General features: G+C 43.5%; 1 protein-coding gene across 11 annotated transcripts in view; it reads right to left on the reverse strand.

Annotated features, from left to right (window-relative positions):
• Positions 1-459: 459 nt before the first annotated feature.
• The window catches only part of Ttc3 (tetratricopeptide repeat domain 3), a 92,603-nt gene continuing 65,587 nt past the window's right edge, over positions 460-27,475 (reverse strand). For 10 of the 11 annotated variants that reach the window (XM_035444276.1, XM_035444281.1, XM_035444279.1 and 7 more), the window contains 15 exons: positions 25,777-25,941; positions 22,930-23,959; positions 21,247-21,312; positions 18,040-18,189; positions 15,324-15,463; positions 14,681-14,749; positions 12,848-12,944; positions 11,124-11,224; positions 9,642-9,732; positions 8,887-8,988; positions 5,285-5,625; positions 3,885-4,011; positions 3,618-3,761; positions 2,555-2,647; positions 460-1,677 (listed from right to left, as the gene is read on the reverse strand). In XM_035444276.1, coding sequence (XP_035300167.1) covers positions 1,603-1,677; positions 2,555-2,647; positions 3,618-3,761; positions 3,885-4,011; positions 5,285-5,625; positions 8,887-8,988; positions 9,642-9,732; positions 11,124-11,224; positions 12,848-12,944; positions 14,681-14,749; positions 15,324-15,463; positions 18,040-18,189; positions 21,247-21,312; positions 22,930-23,959; positions 25,777-25,941 — 2,791 coding nt within the window. In that variant the 3' untranslated portion in view covers positions 460-1,602. The remainder of the gene's footprint in view (positions 1,678-2,554; positions 2,648-3,617; positions 3,762-3,884; positions 4,012-5,284; positions 5,626-8,886; positions 8,989-9,641; positions 9,733-11,123; positions 11,225-12,847; positions 12,945-14,680; positions 14,750-15,323; positions 15,464-18,039; positions 18,190-21,246; positions 21,313-22,929; positions 23,960-25,776; positions 25,942-27,475) is intronic. The other variant, XM_035444277.1, reaches the window with a different exon arrangement.

The following is a 27,475-nucleotide window of genomic DNA, read 5'->3' on the forward strand; positions in this document are numbered from 1 at the left end:
TAATAAACTTTGCTTTAATAATCTGTTAGCACCCAGCATGTCCAAAAGGACTGTTAAAAAGCCACTGCTATCCATCAGCCTCGGCAATCCATGAACCCAGAAATGCCTCAGAGACAAAGCCCCAAGATATGCAGTCGTTTTCAGCATCTTTTCTGTGTGTCCACATGAAAAAGCTCTCCATTGAGCCCCAACAGTCAACTCTCTATCATCTCCTGCATAAACGTTCTATTCAAACTGGACAGCCAAGCTTGGCAAGCTGTCTTAGGCACAAAGGAATGTTCTGATTTAGGCTCTAAGACAACCCAAGATTCCTGGTCAAGACTCCTCAGATGCAGCATGCCTGCTCTTCCCAAATGAAGCCACCTTTTCAGTATTTGTCAGCACACAGCCCTGAATTTTCAAGCAGAATGAAATCTTTAAACTCCCTGGAAAGAACGGCCAAGAAAGACAGTGCACTGCTGATCTTTCTGAATGCTTTTTATTGACAGTTACTGGACAAGTATAAGGCATGTTCACAGGCTCTGAGAAGCACAGAAGTTCATTCTCTCAGCAGCTACACTTCTTCGTACCGCACAATGAAGTCTGCCCCTGTGGACTTTAATGTGTACTGCTGTCTCTCAACTGTTAGAACATGCAAATCGTGTTTCAGGGACCACCATGGATAAGGTTTCAGAACAGGGAATGAACTGCTGTAGACTAAGTCACTAGACACCACAACTCACACAGAAACAGGTAGAAAGAAGGTGACCAAACCGCTACTACAACAGAGAACACGCTGGAAAACATTTTTGTCTTGTTTTGTTTCTTCTTGTTGGAGAGAAAAGGAATGCATCCAGGTTCATTTGCCACTGTCTACAGGTCACTAAAAATACTAGTTTCTGAGTAGGTTCTAACGCAGTTAAGTTTATTTTCAGGCCACAACACGAGGCTGCATGCATCACTTTACACGAAGGTCAAACACAGAACAACTGAACAACACCAACAACACAGGGCTGTCGCTACATTTCTTTTTGGTGGCAGGATAAGGAAGAAGGATGGTGACTAGTTCTGCACAGTGCTCTTGTGCTCAGCACTAGCTAGCTGGACACTTCTAAGCAAGCACTGGCTGCTTAGCTAATGAGAGCAGCACAGAAATGTTAGTGTAGGCCTCAAGTGTGGAACTGCTGCAACCGGTAGCCGGTTTCCAGGGTAAAAAAGTCTTAGGTCAAACTTATTTTAAAAGTATTTTATAACTGATTTCCAAAATGTGGATCAATTGGATCCTAAGCACTTTAAAAATCAATAAAGAAGACCCCACAGTTCCAGCTAAGAACCGAAGCAGCCCCAACCATGCAGGAATGTGGTCACACAGCGTCGCAGAGGCCCAGACACGGTTGCCACTTGCTTGGAACTTGGTATGGACTGCATTCAAGACTCGATGTGTTAGCTTTGTGATACAGTGGACAAGTTCTCACGTTTCTGGTTTTATACTGGTAACAGGACACCGCTGCTATTTCAATGATCACGCAAGTGAATGGTGCATTAGTGAAGAGTGTCTACCTATAGCAACAGGAAGGCGGTTCCGTCTTTTCTGGGCTCGGCTGGCAAGGACGGTGCAACAGGCTACTCTTCTGACAGCAGGTCCCCACTGCCGCAGGTGGGACAAGTGTTCTGGCCTTTAAGCCACTGCTTAAAGCACTGAAAAAGGAGGAAACAATCAGCAAGGGCCCCCGGGACTGATGGGCCCCTGGCTCTCTCACACTGCTGCACACTCTTGCAGAGCATGGCTACCACTACTTCTGAGTCTGGTGCTGCCCAATATGAAAGAAAGGTCAGTGTCTGCTCAGGGCAGGGATACAGATGAAACCCAGAATCACACTCATGATCTCATGAAGGGCCTTGTCCTCCCCGACACCCTGGTCTCCAAGCTCTTCAAGCCTCCTTCACTGATCTGTACAAGTTGTCAGTTTTGTGGCTACAAAACCACTCAATGCTGGTTCTTGAGTGCCTCATCAGCCCATGTCCCTCATTTCTGTTGCTATTCCTGGATGGGCAGGTATGGAAAGCTGGGAGAAAGCACTGAGGGAGGCTCTGTGAGCCTTTCAGTCCCTTCTAATGAGTATTTTACATTGAACGCTTTCTTACGGTTAATACACTCAGTCAGTAGAGAGCTGATCTGTCCTAAACCAGCAGTGCCCAGAACATCAAGACTATTGGTCCTCAATCCTGTAAGGGCATGGACCATGTGTTCCCAATCCAGACAGAAATCGTCTCTAACAGGTTGACTTAGCTTTCTATGCCATGCTGCTTATTTATTTAGTCACGAAAGAAACAACCTTTCAAGGAATTAATGTTGCTTTGAGTCCCAGAGCCAATGCAGCTATGCAGTCTACAGAGCTACTCTGGTCCCAGATTCCCACCACTTCCCCAAACACCTGCTTTCCATAGACCTATGAACACTGTGCAGATTTACAAAGAAAAGATGGTTTCAAAAACTCAAGTACTGACACCTAAAAAAAAAAATTCCATTTTTTTTTCCAAAATGCTTGATGAGCAGTCAAGAGATGATTCTTACCCCCTTGTGAAACCTGTGCCCACATTTTAGCACGCGCATGTTTTTTGACTTGAATAGCTCGTGGCATAATTCGCAGGAATTTGCATCTGGTGTCTGCGGAAACAAACACATTTAAATAATTAACTCTTAATGACAGTGCATGAGTGGCCTAAAGATGTTTCTGCCACAAAGGTGGCAGATTATATTCCAATTATGGTTGAACACATTGAAAAATAGCTTGTTTTAAAACAGGTTCCAGCCAAGTGTGGTGGCGCACACGCCTTTAATCCCAGCACTTGGGAGGCAGAGGCAGGCGGATCTCTGTGAGTTCAAGACCAACCTGGTCCACAGAGCAAGTTCCAGGACAGGTGCAAAGCTACAGAGAAACCCGGTATCAAAAAACCAAAACAACAAAAAATGTAGCAGTATAGATAGATAGCTTAATACTCCAAATCAGTCAGGGACTTGAACAGACTACTCTCTGGCCAACTACAATGTTTGAAATAGAAAAAAGCCACACAGAAAGTGGGTCAAACAGATCGCTGGATGAATATAGTAGATGGAAGTACTTCTTATGTAATTAATTTTAAAAATTAGACACGCACCTATAGAAAGACCTAGAAGAGATAAAACGTAACAAGATTACCCTGGGCTAAGATAGACTTAATTTTTCCTTTGCTACTTTCTCAGGTTTATCTAAGCATGGATTATTAGCACAAATCCAAACGGAACTTACTGCGGAACTTACTGGTGACTCACCAGTAAATGCCAATAGAGATGCTGCAGCCCTGGGTGTGGAGAGGACACAGGAGATGAGACCTCCTATATTCAGTCCGGTGAGCACAGTGTTTTCTACAGGACAGCAGAACCAAGTCCACCTACACCACTAGGTACCTGTGGCTCACAGCACCGACCCTACAGTGGACACTGATTTCTGCTTTACTTTTGAATTCCAAGCATCTCAGAAGCAAGAAATGAGTCTTGTTTATGTGGGTTCTGGCTACCTTGTGAATTAAAAATTCTGTGTCCTTCCATCCTCACTAAAGAGGAAAATGAGCAATGCAGCCGTCCAGGTGATACTCACAGGGCTCACAGGGACCTCATCTCTTTTCTGTCCTTTGATTTTGGATGATGGTCCAACAACAGCCAAGGGTGCGCTCTGGGAGGACTTGGCCACAACGTCAGCAGACTGCGCCTCGGATGTGATCTTGTCTTTTTCTGGATTTGGCTATAGAGGTGATGATGTGGGAAGAGGGAACAAAGGGCAGATACTAAGTTTGGCCACGTTCTCATCAGTCTCTCTCTCACGGAGCTCACATTTTACAAATAAGGACGAAGACAGACATCTTACCCTTTTCTTCTTCTGTTCCTCTAGAATGTGCTCCGTTACTCTCTCAACAATCTCCTCAATACTTAATCCAGAAAGTGAGTTCTTGGTTTTGTTTCGAACTTTTTTAACAAAAGCAGCAAGCTCAGTGCTGAAAGAAAAAAGCAAAGGATAAATGACTATGTCTACTCCCCACCCAAAGCCTGTCGGCCAGTTAACCTCAGAGGTTGTACAGAAAGAACCGTTTAAGGCCAAATGATTCGTCTCAAGTAACTAAGTGGTTCAGCAGTTAAAGTGTGCGCAGTGCTCTTCCCCGAGGGCAGGGCTCCTTCTGGCCCTCATATCGTAAGTGCAAGAGGGCAGCACTGGTGTGTTTCCCAATCAGTCTCCAGCTTGTTTCTCAGGAAGGATAGACTGGTCTCTGCTGTGCCTGGATTATGGGCCTGGCTGCCTTTCCTGCCTGAGGGTGATGGGGATCAGAACTTGGGTTCTCAAGCTTGCACAAGTACTTTACCAAAATGAGTTATCTCCCCAGCTGCCCCAGAATGACTTTATTCCTAATTTCAACTTCACAGCCTGCCATCAATACCAGAAAGAGAAAGGACACAGGTACAAAGTCTCACTGTACAAATTCTCTTTCAGCTGTCCCAAGAGCTTGACCTCTACTTCTGCACTGACTGGAAGCAGAGACACACTGAAGTACGTATGAACCACCAGCCTCAGCTTGGTGAGCAGCTCTTCCTGAGACTCACACAGATCCTTTCTCAGTATGTACACATATCAGTACTGAATTCAATCTCACCTCACTCCGTTTACAAATCAGACCTTTTGTTTACAAAATGTTAACATGTTAGTGTGTGCTTTCCTATGTCTTTTACTGTATGGACTCGTAACTTGTTTTACAGTTAGACCAGGCTGACCTCAAACTCTAAGATTCACTTACCTCCGCCTCCCAGGTGCTAGACTGAAGATGTGTACCACCACTTCTGGCTAAAGCACAGCACTTTCAATCTGGATATGAACATTACAATATTTACTTGTGCTTGGGCATGTAGCTGAGACCCTAGAGCCTTTGCCTCACAAGCACAGAACTCTGGGTTAGTCCCCAGCACCACGCTACGATGGTCACAGGAACTGAAATGCATGTCTTTCTCAGAACAATTAACATAGTCATTTTCACATTAACCCCTAATGGGCCATGATTCTATCTTATCAAGACAGTTCAATGGCCAGGCATGGCAATGCACACCTTTTATCCAAGCACCCAGGAGAAGCAGGTGGATTTCTGTGAGTCTGAGACCACAGTGGCCCACATGATGAGTTCTAGGACAGCCGGAGTTACAGTGTTAGGAATCTGTCTCAAAACAATAGCAACAACTCCAGAGATGAAGTATTTAATAGTCACAAACATCTCCTATTCATACCTGGTATAACATGGGAATACCATTGACAAGTGTTCAATAACACTGTTGAAAGGCTTTTTTGGAGACTGGCTTGACCGAGTGGCCTGTGCAGATGGTTTCTCGTCAGCCTCAGGGCTCTGTTCTGATGGAGACACCTGGCTAGCTCTCTTGAGCTCTAACCCTTGACCAACTTCAGGCTGATGGGTGGGTGAGCCTAGTGACAGTTCAGGAACCTCCTCTGGGAAGCCGCTAGTAGGTTCCATAAGAGAATCCATGTAGACGGCTCCAGTCATGTTATCTATAGAAGCCAGCAGCCCTTGATCCTCATAGCCTGAGGACTCAGAGGAAAACTGAGGATGAATCTGTTGAGAAAAATTAACTGGTAAGCATGCATGCCCACAATGCAGTGCTCAGCAAACTTGAATACAGCAAATTAACTTTTATTTATAAAGCATCAGTAATTGTAAATTTTCATTCCAATATGCATGGGTCCGTGACATACAAAGAACTGTGGTTTTTCTCTCATGTAGAAAAACTGCCTAAATGACAGCACTCCCTCAATTCTACACAGTCACACCCTGCCCTGGTAGCTGAGCTACTGGTAACTGATCAGAACTGCCAGCCCTAACATTCCCCAAAGCTGTCTCCACCAACCAAGGGAACAGGGAGACCTCAAGGTGTGGCCACACCTCTCTGTAGCTCTTAACCTTCTGTCCACACCTTATGTTGCTGGAGGCCCGAATCTTAGCCCTAGGCTCCTCTCTCTCTCCCCAGGCCACTACACACTTTCTAGACTAGAATATAGTCCCGAGACTCTTACTTACACATCCTATGGGTCATCTGGGGAAACCAGACTAAATATGCTCAAAACCAGGTTCACTTCACAACCACACTGCTCCCGTCTGGTGAGCAGCACAGGTCTTCCCCATACGGCCCCCACCTGCAGTCTCCCTTCCCCAAACACTGCTGAGGGTAGTGAGCCAAGTGGAACTCACTCCAGCCTTGCAAGGCGACGCCATCGACTCCTCCCTCCACTCATCTTTTCCCTGAGGTGAAACCTAAACCACAGCCCTAACTGTGGTGGGAGTCTCAGGGCAAGGTGCCCTTGGTTCTGCCTGGCCCGGATGGCTCTGGCCTCTCCTCATGTCCACAGCCCTAACTGTGGTGGGAGTCTCAGGGCAAGGTGCCCTTGGTTCTGCCTGGCCCGGATGGCTCTGGCCTCTCCTCATGTCCACAGCCCTAACTGTGGTGGGAGTCTCAGGGCAAGGTGCCCTTGGTTCTGCCTGGCCCGGATGGCTCTGGCCTCTCCTCATGTCCACAGCCCTAACTGTGGTGGGAGTCTCAGGGCAAGGTGCCCTTGGTTCTGCCTGGCCCCAGATGGCTCTGGCCTCTCCTCATGTCCACAGCCCTAACTGTGGTGGGAGTCTCAGGGCAAGGTGCCCTTGGTTCTGCCTGGCCCGGATGGCTCTGGCCTCTCCTCATGTCCACAGCCCTAACTGTGGTGGGAGTCTCAGGGCAAGGTGCCCTTGGTTCTGCCTGGCCCGGATGGCTCTGGCCTCTCCTCATGTCCACAGCCCTAACTGTGGTGGGAGTCTCAGGGCAAGGTGCCCTTGGTTCTGCCTGGCCCTGGATGGCCCTGGCCTCTCCTCATGTCCCTTTCATTTCTAGCCTCCAGCAGAGCTCTGTCCACTCGCCCCTCCCCAAATGCCACCCTCTCATCTTGCTGCTGAAGCATTGGGAGGGGTTGGGAGGGAAGAAACATCAGTGTGCTGTCTTAGTGGGCTTTGTGAGGTTTGTCCTTCCCCAAGCCCACGGTACTCTGAGAGCCTCGTCCACAGTTAGTCTTGATCACCACTAAATACCCAGCCAACAAGGACAAATGAGGCACAAAATAAATGGTTTTTTTTGGTCTTTCTTGAGTACTGGGATTAAGGCAATAAATGGGTTTTTTTTTGTTGTTATATAAGATTCTTTTTTTTAAAGATCATTCACAAAATATAGCAATAAATGTTTTTTTTTTTTAGATTTTATTTATTTATTATGTATACAACACTCTGCTTCCATGTATATCTGCACACCAGAAGAGGGCACCAGATCTCATAACAGATGGTTGTGAGCCACCATGTGGTTGCTGGGAATTAAACTCAGGACCTCTGGAAGAGCAGACAGCGCTCTTAACCTCTGAGCCATCTCTCCAGCAATAAATGGTTTTTAAGGTTACTTTTTACACAAATTCCTGATACACTGATAGGTCTCAAAACTTTGAATATGAAAACATTTTGAAGTTATAAAACTATATAAAATAAAATTATTAGTAATAGTAAAATATTCTACTAAAAGTCAAAATTTTTTCTTCCATATTTGCTGTAGTCACTTGGAGAAAACAAAAATGTGAAGTGTAATTAAGTGTAATTTTAAGTGTAATTAAGAAGTTATTGCTTACTAAAGTTAATGCAGAGAGAGAAGTATAGATCAAGATGCCACAACTTCCATTGTTAAGGCATTAACAACTTTAGTTACTTTTATTTTATGTGTATGAATGCCCAGCTTGCATTATGCCTGTGCACTATGTAAGACATTAGATGCCCTGGAACTGGAATTATAGATGCCATGAGCCACAGTGTGGGTGCTGGGAATCAAACCCAGGTCCTCTGGAAGAGCAGATAGGCTGCCAGGCACTGACACAACTAGACTGAGGTGACCTACTGTACATTTTAAAAGTTAAGGGGAAGCACCAGGGAGCCTTTCAGGTGAAGCCAGAGGCAGGGCACTAGGCAGTGTCTTGGCTGGGGAACAGTCAGCTAGATGTGTGCCAGGCAGGCACTGGGGAAGCAACAACCAGGAGTGAAATGACATGCAAAACACTCTGAAACCCAACAGAGGCCTGGAAATTCTTAGTCTCATCTCTGTCTAAATCCCAGAAACATGTACCTCAAAATCCAATAAAGTGACAATTATAGCCTTTCTACTAAGTCCACAAAATAAAATTATTGCTTTTCTAAAAATCACTTTAAAATAAAAAGATAAAATTTAGCAAGCACTTTTATTTGAAAGATTCAGGACATACCTCAAATAAGCAATCAAATATGATATGCTAGACCAATAAACTCCTTTGTGTCTTATGTGAAGCACTGTTTGCTTTGTATCTGATAAGGAAACAGACTTGCCTCCAAGTGTCTAGCAGTTTAATTTCAGATGGTGACAGATAGAGGTGGCTACTTAAACCACATGTACCTGCTATTCAGAATACTTGTTCTCTCTCTCTCTCTCTCTCTCTCTCTCTCTCTCTCTCTCTCTCTCTCTCTCTCTCTCTCTCACACACACACACACACACACACACACACACAGACACACACACACACACACACAGACACACACCCCTGCATCAAGAAAAGAAGTACATGAAACATGGTTCAAACAGGGATCACAATGTGTCTTAGTCCTGTTCTCATGCCTGGCTACGTGAAACACTGGTCCATTTATGTTAGAAGCTTAAATCTTAATAGCTGCAAGCAGCATCAATCTGGAAATACTAAGACTAGCCTGTCCCCATTTTCAGAAAACAGTGAAACAACTATTTGGACTATTAAATAGATCGTGGTTATGCATCTCTCCTTACTCACCGGTGTCCAGGCAGGAAATGAAAGCTCGGAAACCTGCACTGTGGAAAGCTCACTGAGACGAGAGCCATTCTTAATGGACTTAATCTGATCTTCAAACTGAGACTGTGGATAGAAGGGAAATGTGAATTTTTTTCTAACCAATTCCAAAAGAAAACCACTGTTTCAATTAGTATTTTTTTTTTGTCAGATAATTCATATGACCAATAGTGTTCCAAGAAACATTAGTGTCATTAAAGCTTTAAGACAATCTTTCTACAAAAGTCAAACCATTTTACTGAGAGGCTGAATTGCTCAGTATGACCTGACCCTTGCCGGACAGGCCTCCTCAGCCTGCTGACCGCTAAAGCAAGACAGCTGTTTCTGAGGAAAGCGAGCTGGGGAAAGACCTCGTCATCTGGGCACTGGGAAGCCTCTTGTAATTTGTCCTGTCCCATCTCTTGGTGCTCAGAAGTGAGCCAGGGTGTTATTTGTGCTAAGCAAATGCTCTAAGATACTTAAGAAAATATCACTAATTTCATGAAAAATTCCTAGTAATTTCAACAACAAAAAAAACCAATGACAACAGTTTAAAAAAGGGAATGTTTAAAATATGACAGTATGGGGGTGAGGGAAGGGAGAGGGAGAAGGGACTTGAAACAAGCTTGTTCCCTAACTAGAACTAATAAATAAATTAAAAAAAAATATGACAGTAGTTTCCTGAGAATTGAAACCATCATAATGACTTTGGTGGAACTGTAACGAGGTTTCTATTTTACCTTTGTGCTCTCAATCTCCTCTCCTACATCAGAAAGAAACGATTCCCACTCCTGTGTGTCACTCTCCATGTCAGGATAGGAAGCAGACTCACTGGAAAATTTCAGAAATAGAAAACTGCTTAATATCCACTTCATAGACTGGAAAAATTAAAAGCATTTAAAGGCAAACAGAGGCCATGTGGTGGTGATGCACGCCTTTAATCCCAGCACTTGGGAGGCAGAGCCAGGTGGATCTCTGGGAGCACAAGGCCAGCCTGGTCTCCAGAGTGAGATCCAGGACAACCAGACCTACAGAGAAATCCTATCTAGAAAAAAAAAAAAAAAAAAACAAACAAAAGGCAAACAGAAACAAACACACAGCACAAAGTATTTCTGAAACTGTAAATTCTGGAGCAGGTTAGGTAGTACATACTTTAGTCTTTTGCACTGGAGAAGCAGAGGCCTTAACCAAGGAGCTGTTTGTAACTGATCCCCAGTGTCGAAGAGAAAATGAGTTTTCTCAATGGAGTCTCACTGGGTATGGCAAACACACCTCAGGGAGGCCCCATGCCCGGGAGTAGCTGGCTAACACAAAATGCACTTTTGTTCTTGGACTTTTTGTTTCGTTTTGCTTTCCCCCCTCTCCCCTTTATTTTAGTCATAGTGGTCTCTTATTTGTTTTGATTTTCATCTTTTTTTCCTTTTTTTTTTAAGAGACAGAGAGAGAGAGAGAGAGAGAGAGAGAGAGAGAGAGAGAGAAACAGGGGCTGGGGAGATGGCTCAGAGGTTAAGAGCACTGGCTGCTCTTCCAGAGGACCCCGAGTTCAATTCCCAGCAACCACATGGTGGCTCACAACCATCCGTTATGAGATCTGGTGCCCTCTTCTGGTGTGCAAGCATGCATGCAGATAACTATATGCATAATAAATGAAATCTTAAAAAAAAAAAAAAAAGACAGAGAGAAAGAACATAAGGTTGGGTGTAAGGAGGTGAGAAGGTTCCTGGAGGACTTGGGGGAGGGGAAAAACATGATCAAAATATATTTCAGTGATGGGGGAAGTCCTTCTGTGTATATGTTTCTCTTATTAGTTGATGAATAAAACACTGATTAGCCAGTAGAGGTGGGAAGATGGCTGGGGCTAGATGGAAGAGAATTCTGGGAAAGATAGGCAGAGAGAGACCTCGAGGAGACGCCATGTAGAGACCAGGGAGACAGGACGCCAGGCCTTCTCTGGTAAGATAAGGCCATGTAGAAATACATAGATTAGTAGTTATGGGTTAATAATTAAGAGAGAGCTAGCCAGAATGAAGCCCTAGCCATTGGCCAATAGTTTTATAATTAATATAGCGTCTGTGTGCTTATTTGGGGCTAATTGGCTGTGGGATCAGGCTGGACAGAAACTCCAGCAACATTTCAAGAACAACAAAAAATTTTTTCTTCAAGTGTTTCTAACTTTACTTCCCAAATGTAGGACAGGAAGAACACTCAGGAGGCCCCAGTACCTGTTCATCAGCTTGAGGTTTTTAAGATAGGTTTCTGCTTGTGTCGCCACACTCTGTAATTTATATACTTCTCGCTCCTTCCAGTTTTCAAGGACAGATACCTGTCAATGCATTATAGGATACATAAATATTTTAAAAATGAGAATCTGAAACTACTTGAAAAGTTTATGTTTAAGCATTAAAAACTTTCCCGTTTCTCTTTAGTATGACGGCAGCCACATGAGAACATGATTATGTTGTAATTTCATCAGGGGAACAGGAATGAAAAAGACATCAAAAACATCTACTTAGTGACATGAAACCTCATGACTCTCTGTATCTCACTACCAGCACAGAGCCAGGTTACCTGTGAGTACAGGGGAGGGTCTACAGTGCCCACCTCCAGCCACAGTGAGGACTCACACCTGGGGCATGCTTTCAGCTTTCCCTATAAGGGAACTGCTGTCATGGAAGAAATGCAGTGCAGGAGATACGAACAGCCTCATTTTAATCTGGTTCTCAATAACCTGCCCAGGGCCCTCCAGGCAAACCTGCTGCCAAGCAGCACAAAGCATGAGCTAAAGAGGCCAGGAAACCAGAGGCTGATAAGTGACTGGGAAGCCTGCTACTTCCACACGGGCAACCAACTCATTCCGTTTCTCTTGTCCCCAGAAAAACCACAGACACATGTGACAATAAACAGAGCTTGTTTCTCAAATACCGGAAATCACATTTTAGAAACAAACAAAAAAATAAAGGTGTTACACATAACCATTTCCTTTGTTTCAGTTTTTCAAATAGTATACCAACATTAATGTGCATTTCTCTAGGGGGACTGGAGAATACATATGTAAACATGCAGACACCCAAACACACACACATTTCGTTTTCTTTTGTATTTAGGGATAGGCTGGCCTTGAACCTGTGATTCCCTAATCTGCTACTTGGTGTATCTAAGACAGAATTACTAGTCACCAACACGGTGACTAGTGGTGGTTGACTTGTAATTTATTTTATTAAGTAGGTTCTCGTGTATGTGTGTACACACATGGAGGCCACAGGACAATCGCTGGTGTCATTTCTCAAGCTCATTCCACCTTTTGTTTGTGCATTTGTTTAAGACAAGGTCTTTCATTAGCCTGCAACTGGAAGCAGGAGAAGCGGCTTGCTAGTGAGCCCCAGATCCATCTGCCTCGGTCTTCCTAATGCCAGATTTTAAAAAGGGGGGATTTTAGGGATGGGACGCAGGTCCTTGTTGTTCAGTAAACACAAGCACTTTACCAGCAGAGACCTGGCGCTCCAGTCTGGGAGGGGGGCTTTTAATTTGCTTTTGAAGAACTGGTAAATATTGACAAACCTCATGGAAAGTCACTTGATTAAGTATGATGAAGATATTCCATGAAAAGCATGAGAAATAAGTAAATTATTATGTTATATAGGAAAAACAGTTATGAACTCTGAGATATATTGATGGCACATCTCTGCAACAAGCATAAACCAGATTTGGGGATGCATTAGAGGTGTGTCTGCAGCAAACATGAAGTCCCAATATTGAAAAGAAGGAATAAAAAATAAAAGTCCTTAGGCAAAGAAAAATAAGTTATTTTATTTAGAAATTAGATTATGGACGGTAGCCTGTTCCTTAATTTCCCAGTTTCTCTAACAGCATCATGCTCATGTGTAAAGAAACACAAGCAAACAAAGGGCCCTCTGCCCTTGCTGACCAGCATGTGTCCTGGACTCACCTCCGCGGCCACCGCTCTCTGATGGCTCTCCTCGTACTGCTCTTTCCCCTTCCGGATAGACTCTTCTATCGCCGTCTTCTCATCTGTGAGTGCAACACTGTGAACAACAGTAAAAGAAACCGGAGATCACAACGGTGTCAAATGTGAGCGGAGCTTTAAAGTCACCTCACGATTTCCCGGCGCACTGCTGCCTCATGCGCTACCACACGACTCACTCACTGTGTGCTCCGAAAAGGAGTGTCTGGAAGAAGTGTGGAGATCACATGAGGGCATCGAGTGTGTGTACATGTGTGTACATGTGTGTGCGAGAGAGAGAGAGAGAGAGAGAGAGCGTGTGTGAGCACGCATCCAGGCACAGGTGAAGGTGTGTGTCGGTGGAGGCCGGAGGTTAATTAACTCTGAGTGTGATGACTCAGGAGCCACCCACTTTGTTTTATTTGACACAGGACTCTGAGATGTGGATCTGACCAGTTGGGATACAGTGGCTGGTCTGTGAGATCCAGGGATCCTCCTGTGTGCACCTCCACAGCCCTGGTGTTACAGGTATGCATCACCACAGCCACGGTTTTGAGTGGATGCTGGGAGACAACTCAGGTCCTTACAAGGCACGCACTTGCCGACAGCCAGTTTCCTAGTCTCGTTCACTGGCTTTTAAGAATATAAGGAGTAGCATCTAGATAAATACGTAATTGTTCTCAAACGCCCTCTATATTTCAAGCAAGAAATTCCATCATGGACTAGTTATAAAAACAGGAAAAAGGTGATCAGTACAAAGCTGTTCATGGCATTTTCAGGGTTCTTTGCTGTACCCCTCCCGCCATCACTCTCCTTTTGTTTTCCCGTCAAACATATCTCACACTTCAAACTGTGAGATCTCTTTTCTCTCGTGGTTCCCGCTCTAGTTTTCATGACCTACAAAAAAACACACCATACCCTTCTTTATAAGCCTGGACTGTTTTGCTCACTGTGATCTCTGTTCCACCATGGCCGCACATTAAAATGTATTACAAGGAAGGCCGCTGAAGATGACGGGAACAGAAAAGATTATGCAGAATAGCATTACTCAAGCAAAGCAAAACACAACTGCTGATCCACAGTGTCCAGTATCAGAGATTAAAAGGGAACTCTAGAGTTCACAATGAAAACTAGTAACAAACCAACTCCACGCTGAGACTGGAGTCTCAGGAAGCACGAGAAGTCTTTTCTACAGGTTCCAGCCCCACTTCTGCATGTCAGGGAAGCACTTCCACTACTGAGCCACACTGTGCCTCAGAAGAGTGCTTCAAATGCATTTAGTTTCAAGCTAATTAAAGGGGGGTAAAAAAAAAAAAAAAAAAAAAAAAATAACAGGGGCTGGAGAGATGGCTCAGAGGTTAAGAGCACTGACTGCTCTTCCAGAGGTCCTGAGTTCAATTCCCAGCAACCACATGGTGGCTCACAACCATCCCTTATGAGATCTGGTGCCTCTTCTGGTGTGCAGATATACATGGAAGCAGTGTTGTATACATAATAAATAAATAAAATCTTAAAAAAAAAAAAAAAAAAAAAACCAGGCATGGTGGTGCAAAGCCTATTAACCTCGTCAGAGGCAGGTGGATCTATGTGAGTTCAAGGTCAGCCTGGTCTACACAGTGAGACCCTACTTCAAAAAAAAAAAAAAAGAAAAGGAGTAAATGACAGCAATAAAATCTGGCCATTCTTTGTACTGACAATGGGAGATAGAAGCAGAAACCCGGATATCTGCATATCCAGGACTTGAGAATTATCTGAGAGACAGAGGAGTCTATTGAGAGTGTAGTGAAAGATGCTAAGAAAAATTAAATCTTGGTTTGCCTGATTCCCAGGGACTGGTCCAGATTCGATCCGCATTCCTTATCTAATCCGTCATTTTTGTAGGCAGACCTATAAAAGCAGCCACAAGACCTCAGTTACCTTTCAGGTTTTTTCACTACAACTCCACACAATAAACTTCCAGCCCACATCCATGAAGAAAACAAAACAAAGCTCCCGGGAACTCAGCAATTTTTAGTTTTTTTTTTCCAGGATTGAACATGCTTGGCATCCCAGCTATTCAGGAACACGATAGGGAAATCTAGAGGTTAAGGATGGCCCGGGTTACACCGTGAGATGGCACCATCGCAAAGTAAGAAAATAGGTAACTAAGCCACCCAGCACGGCAGGGCAGTAAACATGTTCACAGTGCTGTCCGGCTGTAGGCAACTGAACCTTTGCTGACTCAGCACCAGGCTACTCCCACTTACATATAACCAATCTGAAAACACTCCAGTTCAGACCAAGTTTTAGGTGAAAGAATTCTTCCATGGATGCTTTTCAAATGATGTAAAACGATTGTGGAAATATTATCTCTAAGGCTTTTTACTTGATATGTATTTGAAATGAAGTACAAAGACCGTGACAAGAATCAGAACCCATAGGATATTAAAAACAATAACACCGTAAATAAAACATTACTTACATTTCACTGGTATTTACAACCTTTTTAATTTTTTTCTTCAGGGCCTTTAATCTTTCTTGGATTTCTTTTTTCTCTTGCTGCCATTTTTTAATTTCTCTGTCCAAATCTTGGAGGAACCAGTCTAATTCTGTCTTGGAGATCTAAGAGCAATTTAGGAAAGATTTGAATAATCATGGAAATACTTTTTTGCTGGCAAGTCCAACAGATTATTCTTGCTTTTAGAAATATAAATGTGACACCCCTGGCTGATCACTAAAGGCATCTGGATTGCACACCTGTCTGCAGTCCAGGCAGTATGGCAGAGAAACTCTCTTGAGGTGATCACTGCTTACTCCCTTGCCCTGGAGGTAAGGGTCAACACCACTCCCAGGGTTAGTTCTCAGCCCCTTACACAGCTGCTGCTTTTGAAATGTCTGTCCTGATAAACATGGAACAAGGCATCTGAGTAGGGTACTTTGTAGATAAAATACCAGCCACAAGCAAGACATGGCATACCTTACTGCTTCTAATAATTAAAGTGCACCAGACAATCCATGCAATGTTTATAACAACTAAAAAGATGTTAGTGTCCAGTCTCAAACTCCACGACTACCAACACCGTTTAATGAAATCCTGTGCTCCTATTTGCTAGTGAAAGACTTTAACTTCTTAGTTCTTCCTGTCTAGGTTCAGAGCATGCTGAGATCAAGGATTCAGCTACAGAAACATGGGGCTTTTTCCCTCAGAAAGAACGACTACAATAAACCTACACAGATACAATAGGAAGTAATGGATTTCAAGTCAAAACGATACAGACCAAGAGGCCATTTCTCCCCTCTTCAGCCTCAGACACCAAGGGTTTTGATGCTTCTAGAGCTGGGCCTGCTAAGGAGTGGAGTTCCTGTGATAGCCGAGACCTACGTCAGAGAGTACTCTAGATGGATGTGTGTGCTTCCCCCCTCAGGCTGGGGAAGGGGAGTTGTCCACATTTTCCTTGCTAATAAAGTCTTACTGATGCCAAACAGTGCACCAGCACTGGGCCTAGGATGACGCAAGCCCTCCACATGGATAAATAAACTCCTGTATTCTACATGGCCACTTCTATTTCCAAGACCAAGTCGACTTGCTGTGTAGCTGGAAGCCACGCCACCTTTGTTTACACTCTGAGCCAATGACCTCACCTGGACCTAGTGCTGTGAAAAGATTATAGGCAACCACAAGGCTATGCTAGGGCATGCGAACCTACTGGGCAAAGGTACCTCCAGGAAATCAGGTAACAGAAAGTAAAGAATTATAATCACGTTTGTGTGCACACACACACAGCTCTGCCAATGAAAATATTGTTCATGTGCTGTTTGCACTCATCGCCCTTAATGACAAAGCTGCTTCATAATTGATAAGGAAATGATCTTATTAACACAACCAAACTCAGAAACACAACTTAAGAGGTACACAGTTAGTTCACCAGGGAAGTCTAGAAACTGAACAAGCACATGCTGAGGAACGAAATGACTGGACTGTTCTTGAGTGCAGTCACATGACACCAGAGCTAAAGCTCATAGAAGGAAAAGGCACAAGGAGCCTGGTATAGGCTGCCTGCCTGCGCTCCCAACATGACTGAGGCAAAGGATCTTGCGTTGGAACCCAGTTTAGACGACACAGTAAGACCCTCTCTTAAAAGCTTGAGACCTCACGCATGAGAGCCAGGGAGCAGCAGCCAAGCTCTATTCTGTCACAGCCCTCCTCTTGGGCACACCGTCTCCCCAGAGCAGAGATGATCTCTACACACAGCAGGCTCACGGGACTGTATAAACACAGTACCCAGCCTGACCACCACTTTGTGGAGCTGGTGACATCTGTCACAAATGTCACTCACCAAATGACTACCTGAAGTGACTATGGGCCTGAATCTGCCTGTCACTCACACAGGAGGCCACAGGAATTACAGTGTAAATCTTCCTGAGGCAAACCACATTTGTATCATGATTTGACTTAATCTCTCATTTATTCAAGCTTGTATCCCATGTGTCATGTGCTAACTAGGGTTTATTATTTTTTTTACTATTTTATTTTTCCCAGAAAGATAGTGAAGAGAACGACTAACTCCTGTCATCCTTTGTTCTATCTGCATGCAAACAGGTCCTGGTACTGTCACCACAGTCCCCTGCGACCATCCACCCTTTTCCTCTGAGGATATTCCAATCTCAAACAATGTTTTCCCTTCGGCAACGAGTTATAATCTCTGTTTCCTTTAAAGAAGCAGCAGTTTCTCTAAAAAAGAGCATAATTCTCTTGCATCCGAAATCGCATTGCCCTGGGCTCCCTCAGTTACTCTCCCACTTACTTAGAAGATGGAGGACGACAACAATGGAACCACTACTTCCTGACCTGAGCATGCACAGTGTTAAAGTAAACTCGGGAAATATGCAGTTACTCCCGAATCTTCCAGATGAGAAAACTAACTTAAGTGAAATGACTTAACTGCCCCATCAGAACAGTTCTAAGCAGAACCAAGACTGACTCTGGCCTCACACGTCACCTCCCCTGTGAGGCTGCTGGCTTCGGAATTCATCTCGGAACGGAAGAGTTTCCATTAACCAGAGAAATGCAACTGAAGATGAATGAAACCCCAGATTTACAGTCCTCTCTTCAAAAGCCCTGTGCAAGGCTCCACACTGCAGCTCACACCGGTGCCCTCCTCACTCTGCCACACGTAATCAATCAAGGACAGGGTCACCTTGTTTTCTTCGTCGTTCCTTTTCAGCTTTTCTTCCAGGTCCCCGGTCTCTTCTGAGCTCTTGAGTTTTATCTGCTCATACTTCTCCGATGCTGCCTTCAGCTGGTCTTTTAACAGGAGGTGCTCCTTCTCAATCCGGGAAAGGTCCCCCTAAGAGTAAACCACAGAGGCATCAATTAACAGCCACTTAAAACTTGCCATCTGCTTTGAACTGTCTCAAAGGAAGGTAAAAGGAAAATTTATGTGGGAACTTTTGTAATAATCCAGAATTTAAAACCTCTAAATACTGTTCAGAAGAGCCAGCTTTGTTTTTGTTTTCTTCGAGACAGGATACCTCTCTCTGTGTAGCACTGCTGTCCTGGCACTCGCTCTGGAGTCCAGGCTGGCCTTGAACTCACAGAGATCCACCTGCCTCTGCCTCCTGAGTGCTGGATTGAAGGTGTGTATCACCTCTGCTCTGCTTACTTGCTAATTTTTTTTTTAAATGTTACCAATGAACTGCTTTCTGTTACCTACTATCGATTAGCTTAAAATCAAAACAAACAGAAAAAGAAGATGTGATAGTGTCCTATGAAATGCCGATGAACAACAGATATTTATGTAATTTAGTGCCACTGTGTCTGCAGAAAGCACTGTGGGATTTGGGAAACCGGGAGGTGCAGAGGACTGCCCTCCTGTGGCAGTCCTCTTCAGTAATCAACCCTAGTGGCACAAACCTGTGCCATCTTAACAACTTACTTGCAACAGAACAGACTACTTCACAACTAAAAGGGCAAGGAATCAAGTAATGGAAATCATAGGATTTATGAGAAGACTGTGACTTCCAGCTAGCACAGGCAGACAAACCCATGTGCTCTGGAGGCCTCAGTTAGTTTATGTCTGTCCAGACCGAGATTTAGCACTATAAAGAAGTGAAACGGTCACACCCACCCTGACACACAAGCCGGGCTTGACATAAAGACTTCAAGTGTCTCTAATTTATTCTCAATTTCATAAGAGAATCACAATGCATATGGTATTATTGGTTACTTCTATATAGGCACCAGTGCAGACAGTTGAGACATTAAATGGTAGCTTTAGGTTATTATATTTAAAATTCATCATATTTGCATAAGAAATATGTAATAAGCTTTTTATAGGTCTGAAAACCAAGGGCGAGAGTGTGTAGAAACTTCTCAAAGTCCCAGAAAAACACAGCAGTCAAGGATTCAAGTGTAACTGTCAATGGATGGAAAGCTGCCAGTCACCTGGACCTGTCTCAGAGTCTTGAAACTAAGAACTAATTTAACACAGCATTTGTGAGTGTTCTCAATGATGACTGACTCTCCTGATTTAGAGCTAAGTAAAAATAAGAACAGCCCACATACTGAATATATACTGTGTTCAACAGACTGATTTGCTATAGGACTGTCTACAAAGACAGTAGATACATTCTAAGAGTTCAATAATTCATACAGCAAATAAATTGCCACTCATTCTTGTAAAGAAATAAGAAAACATGTTGTGGTTCTCCAACAGGTACTAACAGAAGAATCAAATTCCAGATGCATTAAAACAAGAATCCATCTTTTACAAGATATCACTTAACTATATGTAAATGAACAAACAAGGCAGCACATCAAAGTATTATCAACGGCTGGGTGTGGTAGTGCACACCGTAAACCTCAGCACTAAGGAGGCAGAGGCAGGTGGATCTCTATGAATTCCAGGACAGCCAAGGTACATAGTTAAGACCCTTTCACAATAAAACAAGAAAAGAAACAAAAAAAAACTTGGCATGTGTAAGATGAATGTAGCTGATATTCAATTTCTCACTATTTCTAGTAATGTGTACTTAAAATAATCTAAAGGCTTGTTAGTTTATGAAACTATAAAGGTCTTGCTTAGACAGTATGAGCAACACAGTTCTGTGTACTCAACTACAGCTGCTTCTGTGTTCAAGAACCGCACAGTATTTCAATACATTCAATACACAATATTTCAATACATGAACACAAGACATTTCAGCCACTGATAGGGCAAGTTTCAATTGTATCTAATTTTGGCTGTTAAAATGATAAACAAAACAAATATTTAACTATTTGTCCACTGGTCTCCACACACCTATCAGTGCAGATAAATCTGTATAGCTTTCCCACAATGCTGCATTTTACTTCTCTCAATACCATACATATGGAATTGATTTGTTTGCTAATGTCTAAAAATCATCAACATTTCTTTTACTGTGGCTTGTATAGTCACACTAATTCCCATTTTTCTGACAGGTTATTTTTTTTTTCCTTATTGATTGGCAAACCCTTTTTGTGTTAAGAATACTTACTCTTCCAGACCCAGAATTCCTGAACAGCTCCTGGGCTTCCGAACAAGAAAAACTGTGCCAGAGCAAATGTTTACTGTTATTTTAAGCCATGAAGTTTTGAGGTCAGTCTTGAACTCATGGAGCTCTGCCTGCCTATGCCTCCAGAGTACTGGTATTAAAGGTGTGCCCACTGCAGCCTGGCTCAATAGATAACTACTGACATGGTTAGGGTCACTTATGTAGTAAGATAGCCCTGAATTAAGAAACAAAACTGGGGGGTGGTGGAGAAATCAATCTTTTCATTACATCCCGAACAACCAAGTACTCAGGCATTTCATCTCTTCATTAAGTCTCTCAATAGTAGCTTAGATATCTTGAAATGGATTTTTTGCTACTAAAAATGTAATATTTTCTCTTAAGTTAGTAAGTTGGTCTTAATACATGGAAAGTATCTTGTATTTAATTATCTTTCAATTATTCTGGTCTTAATTTCCAAGAATGATACTTATACGTCCTTTTTTTAAATACCTAACTTTATTAGTTAATATTCCCAGAACAATAATAGACACTAGTGGTGATGTTTTCACCTTTAAACAAGATAACTGAACCACTTTAAAAGGGGTTCGAGTCTTTGATCTTCTGATGTCGTTCATGTCAAAACCTTATTTATACATTAATCAAGCTCATCACATCGGCTAAAACAAAGTCATTATCATTTGAATTAACACATAAAGGCAAACAAAACCTAAACTTCTTTGCTGCTTCTTCTCAACTTTCAATAACAAAACCAACAGTTTTTGTTATAGTCTAAAGTGTATCCCACAGTAACTTTGGGATTAGCTGGCACCCATTCATATATGTTCATAAAAAATGAAATATTTAAACAACTGAATATACTTTTGACTCACCTGCTGCATCTCAAAAGGTTCATAGGGCTCGGTATTGACTTCCTGGTGTGCTACACCCTGAGACACCTGTGGGACAGAGCAACCGCTTAAAACTTAATAGTCCTCAGCCATACGTGGCTCAACATGAGCCCACTGTGTGACAGTTTAAAACATGCCCACGATTTTCCAAGGATATTTTTTCAATTATATCTCTTTATATAAAGGTTTTATTAGGAAAACATCATTTAGAATACAACCAAAATTAATGCTAGCTCACTAGTATCAATATTTTCTAAGCTCCTAGGAAGCAGAAAACTTAAGGTGAGCAGGATTCAGCAAGGGTTACTGAATTCACACCCAGAGACAGCTGCAGAGAAGCCTGCGGTAACTGCAGGCTTGTTAAGAAGGCACTTACACAAAGCACTCATTCTCTCCACCTGGTCGTCCCCTTACAACTCTCCTTCCCCCTCCTGGTCTGGCAGAACCTGGGCACATGTAGTCCAAGTTCTTTCTTTCTTATTTATTTATTCATTCCTTATCAAGTAACTGGCCTGGAACCCAGGGCTTTGTACATGTTAAACAAGTTCTCTTCCCCCGAGGCTCACTCTCAGACCCCACCTTTTTATCTTCTCTGGGGCGCTGGCATCACATACCGTGGGTTCTGCAGGGCTGTCAGCTCAGACTGGGGGCCACTACTGGGACTTTGCTGTGAATGAAGCTGCTGACATTGGCATTGTGTGGTCTTCCCTATGGAAGTAGCCACAACCCCCTCCTCCTGCCTTTATTAACCATGAAAGTGACTATCTCATGTTATTTATCAGGGTAGAACTTTGGTAGGGACACAGATTATTATATATAATAATCTCATCCAAACTTCTTTTTAACAATAAAGGTACTTGTGATGCCTACAGAAGGCTCATACTGACAAACATTTCTCTATCTTTTTTTTGTTTGTTTTTTTTTTCTTTTGTAAATTTTTTTATTAGTTCAAATTAGGAACAAGCTTGTTTCACGTGTCAATCCCTTCTCCCTCTCCCTCCCCTCACGTCACCCTAATGTGGGAAAATTACCAATACGGAGCCATTACCACCCCTCCCCCCCCACCCCGGCCTGCCCCCCACCCCATCCACCCTCCACTTCCCAGGCAGGGTAGGGCCCTCAACAGGGGTCCCACATTGTTTTGTTTTTTGAGACAGGGTTTTTCTATGTAGCCTTGGCTGTCCTGCAACTTATTTTGTAGACCAGGCTGTCCTCAAACTCACAAAGATCCTCCTGCCTCTGCCTCCTTAGTGCTGGGACACCACCACCCAGCTTACAGATTTTCAAGAAAAAATTTTCATAACCACTATGAAGCCAACTACTTCTTTTAGTAAAAATAATGGCAATGAAGAATGAAAAACAAATTTAGCTTTTGTAGCAACAAACACCCTTTCCAGGCCACTGGGACGGCACTGTAGGTAAGGGTACTTGCCTGGCAAGCCTCATAGACTGTGTGCAGCCCCCCACCCTACAGTGAAAGGAGAGAACTGACTCCTTAAAGTTGTCCTTTAATGTGCACACACATGCTGTGGCGTGTGTGTATACACACCAACACACACGCATCACACACACACACACACACACACACACACACACACACACACACACGCAGAAAGTGGTAATGAAAATATTTCTTTTAAACATTCCTTTTTCTTTAAGCCTTACCTGTATGGCGACCGCTGGTGCAGGTGGAGTATGTGCTTCTTCACTGATACCTTCTAGAGAAGCTTCCCATGGGCCGTCAGTGCTCCCACATCTGCTGTTTTGGTCAGGCTCACTCAGAGCTATACTGGCATCAGCTGGGCTGCTCTGGGACTTGACAGCTATTCCCAAAGAATCCTCGAGGAACTGTGTGCCAGAGGCAATCTGCCTACCAGAGTCATTCTCAGCATTCAAATTATGATTCTCAAAATACGCAGCAGCGCTTTTATCTGCTCTGTCGCCGGCTACAAAAGTTGGCACCACTGGCATGACCCTCTGCATGGGATATTCAGAAGGAATGCTGGCCAAAGGCGTGTAGATGCCGGTGAACTGGGGCAGGCTTGGTAGCATGTTTATGTATGCTGGCCGAGGCTGAGTGATGTCAAACCCTTGGAAAGGGAGGTATGTGCAGAACCCTGTGACCACGTGGGACTGAGCCCAGTACTGCGTCGGTTTGGCATCTTCAGGAGCTGGTGTTGGGGAAGGAGAGGAATGCGGGCCTGTGAGGTGATGCACATCCTCAGAGAGCTGTGTGGGAGAGTCGGGAGAGACCACTTCCAGCCTGCTGTCCTCAGAAGCTGAACCAGAAGAGCTATCAGAGTCCAGCTGGGGTTTCAGATCCTCAGAAGCTGGCCCAGGTGTGGGCCTCACGTCCTCACAGACTGGCGTAGGCTTCACGTCTGGGTTAAACTCTCTAGCAGTTGGGTTTAGTGGCAGTTTAACTCGTAAATATTCTCCTGGTTTTGAAACTTCTTCAACTTTCGTTTTCATGTTTTTCTTCTTTCTTTTTTTCTTGAGTCGTGAGGCAACTTTTTTCAATGCAATACAGTTGTCTATTACAACAAAACGAGGACATCCCAGGAGGAAAGATTTCAAACCTCCTGCTTTTTCTACCATCTGTCGAGTTTCTTCAGGGAATAACTCATCTTTTTCAGTGAACAGCTTGTCATTCATGTCCAAGGGGCCATGCTCTTCCAGCAGCTGAGAGAAGTAACTTGGAAAAGACAGTATTTACACTGAGTTACAAGAAAGTACTAGGGTTCTCTTTTCTTCTTCCCCAGGCAAAAATATTTTACTTCTGATATCTATGCCCCCAACAATGAAATCCAGATTGGAACCAATGACACATTAATCAGAAACCCACTTGTCCTGTGAACACAATCCCTTAACGCTTTCTTTGGGGACAGAAAAGAAGCTCAGATGTTATTTTATAACTTCCAACTAGTAACTGTGTAATATATGTAAAAACAATAGAAAAATCAAGAAAATTTATTTAGAAAAAATATTAAGAATGCCAGTAACAAAAATGCCAAATAAGAAAGCGGGGAGACCAACCAACCAAACAAACAAAAATCTCAGTATCTCACTGACCTCAAGTAAACTCTTACAAACAAAACCATTTAATTTGCATACAGTAAATGCATTCAAATGTTTATCAGGAATATGCAATGTTCAGAGGAACTGATGCATCATCCCTGATCAAAAATCCACTCTGTCCCAAGACCCAGATTCACATTACAGGATCTGAGCTCTTAGTCTGGCACCAGGTGTGAACTGGGTTTGTTCATTCCAGTTTCTTGTCTATTTTGTTCAAAGAACTGGCTTCTTCCAATTAAATTTTATATTTATTCTGTAACAGTCAAAATGTAACTCAGATGCAAAGCACACTGGACACCACTAAGACTCTGTGGAGGCTTTCATGGCAGCTGAATGCAACAAGGAGACACCTCTCTGGGAAGTAGGTTACAAACACCCTATGAAGCACAAGACGAGGACTTCCTGTGCTGTACATGCACAGACAAGCCTGTCCCTCACGGCAACACTCTGTCAGCATGGCTGCCTCAAATACTTGTCACCCGGACCGATTTTTTTTTTTTAAAGATTTTATTTATTTATTATGTATACAGTCTTCTGCCTGCATGCCAGCAGAGGACACCAGATCTCATTACAGATGGTTGTGAGCCACCATGTGGTTGCCGGGAATTGAACTCAGGACCTCTGGAAGAACAGTCAGTGCTCTTAACTGCTGAGCCATCTCTCCAGCCCCCACCCGGACCGATTTTAATGCTTTTTATGGATATTATTTTCCTCACAGGATAATCTGTCCTTTCTCAAGTCATGGTTAAATACAGCTCTGTTCTCAGACTGTTCCCACTGTCTGCATCTTTACAGAGAAATATGTCAAAGCACAGGGCTGAGGGATATAAGGTGTTTCCTCTAAAACAGTAATCCTTAGTGAGGATAGTGGAGACTGACGTAAAGATGGCTTGTATCAATCAAGTTGACAGTGGTCATGCAGCTGACACAAGCAACAGGGTGGTTCATGGGAACGGTGTGGGTGTGTACAAATTCACTTTAAACACAGTCAGACTACTCGGTGTCACTTCCCATAATGAACAGGATGGTATTAACGAACAGCAGCCTTTTGTACCCGTATTCAAACAGGGCTGGAAAGACTGCTCAGGGAGGAGGTCTGTGGGTCAAGGCTGCTGAGCTGGGCCGTGAAATGCTGTCTCAAAACCCCAAGACCATGGCAGAAAGCCTGCTTTACCAGCCCTATCAGGACAGGGTTAAAAGCAAAAAGTATCAGTCTCAGCAGCTCAAACTGACAAACCATGATTGGGACTCTGAATCCAGTAATTGAAAACCCCAATAAACTTGGTGAAATCCATGGCAAAGGTTCTGAACATACATTCCCCAGAGATGAGCCAAATGGAAAACATGTTCACAAGTGTAAAGGACACAATCAAACAGCCTGGATCCCGCGCTGGCAGCGTTGTAAATGCGCCGCAGGAATGCAAAGGTACGTACTCATACAGCGTGGAGCATTTCTGTTTGGGGTTAATGTCCCACAGCTTCTTATTGCGGACGACATACTCGCTGCTGTGCTGGTCATAAAGAGCCTCGAACTCCTCTACATCTTGGCGAAGGTGGTCAGGCACTGCGAAGGGGCCTGCAGAATCTGAGTTGCGTCTGCTGGGTTAAAGACAATTTTATGAACACAGTTTGGGGAAGGAATATTTGATTGCAGGTAAAGATACAAGAAAACAGAGAAATAAAATAACCTATAGGAAAATATGTAATTAAGAAAACAAAATAACCAAAATAAAATTAGTAATCTCAGTTTTATGCTGCAATTTATTACCAAAGAAAAGTTATTAACGGGGTTGGGTGGGGGCAGAGTTGGTTCAGTGGCTGAGAGCACTTGTTAATGCTACAGAGGACATGGGTTCAGTTCCCAGTCCCTAATAGAAAGTTTACAACCATCTATAACTTTTGGGTCCAGGGCATCGGTGGTCTCTTCTAATAGCTACAGCCATCAGCAGGGCACAGACAGACACAAAGGCTGGTGAAACACGGACACAACAATTAAATGAAACTTTAAACACAGTTACAGTCAAGAAACACTGAGCTTATATTCTATCAAATAAATGAAACTTTAAATGTACAGTTATAGTCAAGAATCACCATGAGCACAGTTATTTTCAAACTCTGTATTTAAAACAGAAAAATCAAGGCTGGGCGTGGTGGTGCACGACTTTAACCCTAGCACTCAGGAGGCAGAGGCAGGGAGATCTCTGGGAGTTCAAACTATTCTGCAACTTCCAGGACAGCCAGGACTATATCGAAAGGCCCTGCCTCAAAAAAAGAAAATAAACAAACAAAATTAATGCTGCATTAATTATAACTCACTGAAGAGTTAGAGACAAATGCAGATTAAAAATTATAATTGCTACTCATTTAAGTTAAGAAAGGTTAAGAACATTAAAGGTGCCAGCCGTTGGTGCACACCTTTAATCCCAGCACTCAGGAGGCAGAGGCAGAGGATCTCTGTGAGTTCAAGACCAGCCTGGTTGACAAGAGCGAGTTCCAGGACAGCCTCCAAAGCCACAGAGAAATCCTGTTTCCAAAAACAAAAACAAAGAAAAAGAACATTAAAGGTATTAATAAAAGCATTAAAAAAAAAAAGTATTCAAAAAGCCAGTGGTAGTGGCATATGCCTTTAATCCCAGCATGCAGGAGGTGGGGGCAGGAGGATCTCTGAGTTCAAGGCCAGAAGGTTTACAGGGCGGAGTTCCAGAGCAGCCAGGGCTACACAGAGAAACCCTGTCTCAAACAAACAAACAAACAAACAAACAAACAAACCAAACAAACAAACAAACCAAAAGTGTGTAATAGCATTATGAAGAACAGGAGGAGGAGAGCCTAGAACCTCCAGGCCACACAAACACCCCTGATGGGAATCAAGGGCCTATACCCCGCAGTGACCATCTCTGTGCTCAAGACAAGTTGAAGGCAATGCTAAAGGAGACAGGGCCAAAGTAAGGAACAGCCACAGAGAAATTTCCAGATTTTCCTCATCTGCTCTTCCAAAGCCAGAGCCTGAGACTAAAAAAGGCCCTTCGAAGAGCAGAGATGCTGAGGGAGAAAGAAAGCTGGTAACACCACAGGGAGCGGACTGTAGGATCAGTGCAGGCCACTGATGGCATTGGAGAGGCCAAAGGAGGGA

The sequence above is a fragment of the Cricetulus griseus genome, chromosome 4 (assembly GCF_003668045.3).
Source record: "Cricetulus griseus strain 17A/GY chromosome 4, alternate assembly CriGri-PICRH-1.0, whole genome shotgun sequence".
In the NCBI taxonomy this organism is placed as follows: domain Eukaryota; kingdom Metazoa; phylum Chordata; class Mammalia; order Rodentia; family Cricetidae; genus Cricetulus; species Cricetulus griseus.